The 5,693-nt window shown below is 27.6% G+C and overlaps 2 protein-coding genes across 2 annotated transcripts in view; one reads left to right on the top strand and one right to left on the bottom strand.

Annotated features, from left to right (window-relative positions):
* The window catches only part of LOC106682997 (cuticle protein 7-like), a 38,707-nt gene extending 34,093 nt beyond the window's left edge, over positions 1–4,614 (bottom strand). The window contains exon 1 of the mRNA XM_067051030.1: positions 4,606–4,614. Coding sequence (XP_066907131.1) covers positions 4,606–4,614 — 9 coding nt within the window. The remainder of the gene's footprint in view (positions 1–4,605) is intronic.
* The window catches only part of Lmpt (Limpet), a gene marked incomplete at its 5' end in the record, with an annotated part of 767,445 nt that overhangs the window by 261,265 nt on the left and 500,487 nt on the right, over positions 1–5,693 (top strand).

Here is a 5,693-nt window from a genome sequence, read left to right as displayed (position 1 = left end):
ACTATGAATTAAAAACAGATTAATATTTTTAAAAAGGCTCAAGCCTTGTATTCTTTTATTGTTAGCTATTTATTTTTTGATAAAAGATTCTTTCATTTATTTAATATCTGTTTATCTTGTAACTAACGATTTTAATTTTATGTAAATTGAAGGTTCTATTGAAATGATTTTTTTTTTCAACCATGAACATCTTAATTCCCAAGAAAAAAAAAAATTGAACCTACCTTCATATTTAATCTTCAAGAAACTTTGAATCCACAACCTCAATAGAGGAGATCATAACCCAAAAAAAGGGCATCCATCCCACCCAGACCCGCCCCACCAAGACCCTCATGGAGGGAAGTTCCTATATCTTTTTTGAAATACTTACTTAAAACGGGAAGAGGAGACTTCAAGATTGTTTCACCAAGCAATAGAAAAATAAAGTGAAAAATTCGACAATATGAATGCATATTACTATTTTTATTTATTTAATTGTTGTTAACTCATTTTATTGGAAATTTTTGAGTTGGAGGTTTTTAAAATTTAAAAAATCCCCACTAAGTTTCAAAACACTTTTCATTGTTTTTACTGATATAATTAGTAACTAATTTAAATTATATATTTTGGTTTTTTTTTCATTTTTTCGTACCCTCCAAATTGAAAAAATAAATAATAAATAAGTACAAAAGATGCTAGTTGAAGTTTCCTTCCTTTTTCTACGCATGGGTACTTTATGGGGTGTTGCAGGTATGTACTGTGCGCGCATTTAAACTATGTTGAGCGGGAGGGTCCGCTTTGCTGGTGGTGATCTATATATATTTTCATATATTAAATGAATAATAATAATAATATTTCATAGATTAATTTATACAGTGGGGTGTAGAAGTATTGTTTATTCTTTTAATTGAAACTAGCTTGGATATTGCTGAGTATGATGCAGTTTCTTGATCATGTAGGTCATGGATAATGAGACTTACCAATTATCTCAGGAACGTGTCATACCAATATCTTAATATTCGTATGTTTATCATAAATGAATACTTACATCATGTTCCATGTTATGTTAGCTCAGGTAATTCATGAATAATAACTGGAAGGATTAGATAAAAAGAAAATCTTCGATTCGTACTAACAGTTTACATGTTTTATTGTTTCTATCTATTTTTTTTTCTGTTAACATATCGTTAATATTTGATCAAATAACCTAATAAATATTTCATTGGTCAAAAGAATGGAATTTGGTTTTTTTTTTTAAATTTTTTTTAAATTCATTTATTATAGCAATGTAATTTTTCTATGAGAAAAAACAAATTTGTCCCATTAATTATTTGTATCTCATTTTAGAGCTAGCTAAAATCTTTATTTTTTTTTCTCAAGAAAAATATTTTTTATTCTCTCATAAAAGTAAAGTTTATTGGATACTTATTTACGTTTCAAGACACTGTTATACTCATATTGCTGAAAATCGAATTAAAGGCGTAGAGAAGAGGTAAGGTATATTGTAACTTCGAGCGGTTTTTATCCCATAATTATTTCAAGGCGCTCAGTCGTAAACCATGAAAACCAAGAAAATGAAAACTTTGACAATGTTAAAATATCTATTAATTAGAATATTTTACGTTCAACCAGGAGTCACTTACAAAAAGTTATTATTAACTTTATTCTCTTAAGAAAATTATATTTCTAAAGATTCTTTTTATAATTTATGAAATTCAGGCTTTAAAAATCTTTAAAAAAAAAAAAATTGAATTACCGTATTTATTCGGTCTAAAACATAAACATGACCTCATAAGTGAAATGAAGACTATTTCATTATGTTGGAAATTTAAAATGTTTTTATGTAATGAGGAATCAGGTAAAAATCGTCAAATTTGTTGTTCTTAAGTTGTTGGCAACACGGGCATTGTTGACAAATAACTAATTTGTCTATGCTATTATTACAAAGGATTCCATTATTCCAACCAATTTGAATTTCCTGATTGTGTCCATCCATTTTGGATTGGTTTAGTTTTGTGAAGACTTCAGTAAATAAGATTTTTTATTCTTTATAAAATTACAATTTTGGTAAGTTATGCCAAGTTTTTAAGCAGTTCGTTCTTAATCATTTTTTCAGTAATTCCTCTGCAATTAGTTTGCTTACTTTTAAAGCTGATTTTGATGCATATCTTAACTACTCAGCTAAATCTATTAATTACTACTTGTATCTATGGCTTATCTAATGCGCCTGTAATTAGGAATTCAATTACGTGTTGCAGATTGATTGCAAAACTAGAAAAGAATTTATTATAACATGTTGATCAATTAATAGATATCATTCAACAATAGTGATATCAAAATCCTTGTAAAAATGTTCTGTGAAATCTGTAAAACTTTGAATATCTTCATTGTATTTTCACGATTAGATATAAATATGAGGCATGTATGAGGATTTATAGGTGTATATATATCAGTCTTTCATAGAGGTGATTTTTTCAAGTTTTATATGTATAAGAAATTCATAGTACCGTCGTATAAAGTTTTATTTTTTTTTCATTTAAGTAATTATATTTGATTAGTAAATATACCTTTATGGCAACTCTTACAAACGATCATTTTTTCCATTATAAATAAATAATAAATTAATTTAACAAATGCATACTTCCTTTGTATATCTTTGCTGCTTAACGAATTTTAAAATGACCAAAAGAGCATTAATTATTAAAGTTTAATTCATCAATTTACTTTTAATTGATTTTTTCTTTACCAAATATCTTCGTTAAACCTGATTCATAGCTGTGAATATTATTTATTTTGTTACTTTGAGCTATGTGGTTCAGTTTTTTATACTAGAGCCATCAAATATACAAATGATCTCATGTAGCCCTGCTTTGCCTTTCACACGAGGATGGCTAGAAATTCCCTGCAGAGTGTAAATATTGTAAATAGGTGAGGATGAGTATTTATTTGATATAACTTAAATTTAATTTTCTTTTTTTTTTTTTTGTAAATATATTATTTTTTGTTTGTTATTTATTATTATTTGATCTGTTTAATTTTATGATATTTTGGATATAGAATCATATTTTTATATACAAAAATCATGATAATATTTTCTGTTATTTATATTTCTTTATTATTACTTTTTCTTTTAATTCAGTGAGTACTAATGCTATAATTCACATTTTTTTGTTTAATTCTGTGCATATTGTATCAGCACATATTTGAACTTTTATTTAATACTCTGTCGGTCTGGTGTGCCTTACAAGGTTAATATAACAATTGATTATGGAGGGGAAGGTTACAGTCTCGTATAAAAGACACTCCTTACTATTTACAATGTTATAAGCAAGAAAGAAAGAAAAAAATTAAGATACAATAAATATATAAAAATAATAATTCTTGAGAAGAGAGAAAAAGAAAAATTAATCACAAAAACAATGACATTTATGAATTTAATAAAATAGATAATTGACTTCAAATGGGAAAAAAAGTCGATTTCAGAAAAAGACGAAGAGACAAATTAAAATTAAATGTAGTAATGTCAATAAAAGAATCGATAAATATAGAATTTATGACAGGATGTACTTATGCAGCCTGGCTTCAGTCTTCTAGATAAGGTTGGATTCCCCAAGTTGTCAGTAACTGGGAGTGGAATTTTATGAACCTTTTATGAGATAGTCTACTGTTGATTCCATTTGTAATTCCCGATGAAATTGGCAACTTATTACAAACCATAAAGCATCCACTGTGATTCTTAAGACTTTTTAACAGTTACACTTAATGTCCTTAATCTGTGGCTGATTGTACATTCTCTTCAATAAAATAAAAGTCCAACTTCTACTTTAAAAAAGTTACATAGAATGATTTTCGTGTTAGTTTGTTAAATGGAGCGAAAACTTTAGGGATTTATCTCCAATAAAATAAACTTTCACTCCCTACCAGTTCGCAAATTTATATTATAATTTCAATCCATAACTAAACAAGATAACTACCCGACCTCGTCCGGCTTAAAAATGCGATGTTTTCTCGAGTGAAGGTGTAGTTTTGTAAATCATACATAATATATTATTTTAAAAATTTATTTTTTTACAAAAAATATTTACATTATTTTAGATAGTGTTTAAAACTAGTAGTGATGGTCGTGGTGATGCTTAAAGAATGTTTCCTTGGATCCCTCGACATGAGGATGCTTAGCGTGTCCTTTCCTCTCTACGACGGCGTTGAAACCGTTCTTCTTGTCGGCGGTGTAGTGGACGATCCTCTCTGTACCATCGGGTTCGTAGAGGGAGTAGTAGCCCTTGACGACGTCTCCTTCCCTGGTCTCTTCTTGCTTCTTTACATCGTGGGTGTGAGAGTCATGAACTCCGTAGTCGAACTTGTACTTTGGGTGGGCCTACATAAATAAATTTTATCATGAATAATTATATTAATTATTAATATATTGTTAATAATAAGAGATTGTTAATAGAAACTCACATAATAATCTACAACATGTTCTTCATGGTGCTCGTGGTGTCCGTACTGAGCAACGGCAACTCCAACCAGGCACAGAACTAACACTGCCTGAAATTTTAAAATAGTTTATTAATATTTATTAACACATAATAAATTGTGGTACGATACATGATAAATTAGCTGACGTACCTTGTACATGTTGACTAGTTCACTGTTCTTTTTCGAATGTGTCTTGGAGTTCCTCTCACCAGGTTTTATATTGTTACGTCCCCCCTCCAAAACGTATGCTTATCTACTTTAGTAATAGGAGACTGATTCCATACCAAGTTCATAACAAACTGTATTTTTCATAATGTAGTTTGAAAACTATTTGTTTATATTATAAATTAATATATGATTTCTTTATTATAACAATTTGAAATGTACTATTTCTTGAATTTATGATAATTTACTTAACTAATATAATTATGATCACATATTTGCTAAATTATTATTTTAAACTTGATATTACATTATTGATGATTCCTGTTCATTTATATTAGATTTTTCTTTATATTTAAAATGAGTAGATATGGACATAATCAATATATGAGAAACCTCAGTTTAGATTTATCGTATCCTTAACATACATATTCATTTTGCAAAGAGTAACATGCTTCATTGTAGAAGGATTTCCTGAAGACAGAAATAGTTTGATTATGATAAGTGATTTCTCTAATAATAGTTTTTAATTTTCTAAAGAGTAGTATCATATTAGATATGTGGTTAGTTTAGTTGGTATTTATCAATAAAAATAACACTTTTCTTTATTCAGCAGTGTTTCTCTTCTTTTTTATCAGTGGAGGGACAAGCCTAAGAGTTATCGAAGCTGAATATGAATATTGTACATAAGAAAAAATGTGATTAAGATGGTTTAATTTCAAGTTAACTTTTTTTATCATTTTAATTTTATTTATAATTTCTGCTTATGTTGTATGAAAGCATTTTCTTTTCTCAAAAAAATATGTATACTAAAAATTCATTTTAAAATATTCTTATCATGATGAATTATAGGCATCTGAATCTTATGTAATATACTAACATCAATATTTCTTTGCTCCGTATGCTCTTTCATTCCGTTCATTTGATGGTGGTGGGTATTTGTGCTAAATGTTCTGGATTTTCCCGGGAAGGTTATATGCTATTTTGATTTATCCTAAAAAAAAAAATATGAATAATAGAAATAGAATACGATAAATATAATGATCTAAGTATATCTAAATAAATTTTATATATTA

This window comes from Halyomorpha halys, unplaced genomic scaffold (assembly GCF_000696795.3).
Source record: "Halyomorpha halys isolate HHAL.00 unplaced genomic scaffold, Hhal_1.1 Scaffold458.1, whole genome shotgun sequence".
Classification (NCBI taxonomy): domain Eukaryota; kingdom Metazoa; phylum Arthropoda; class Insecta; order Hemiptera; family Pentatomidae; genus Halyomorpha; species Halyomorpha halys.
Note: the sequence above shows the minus strand (reverse complement) of the source record. Positions and strands in the feature narration are given on the sequence as shown.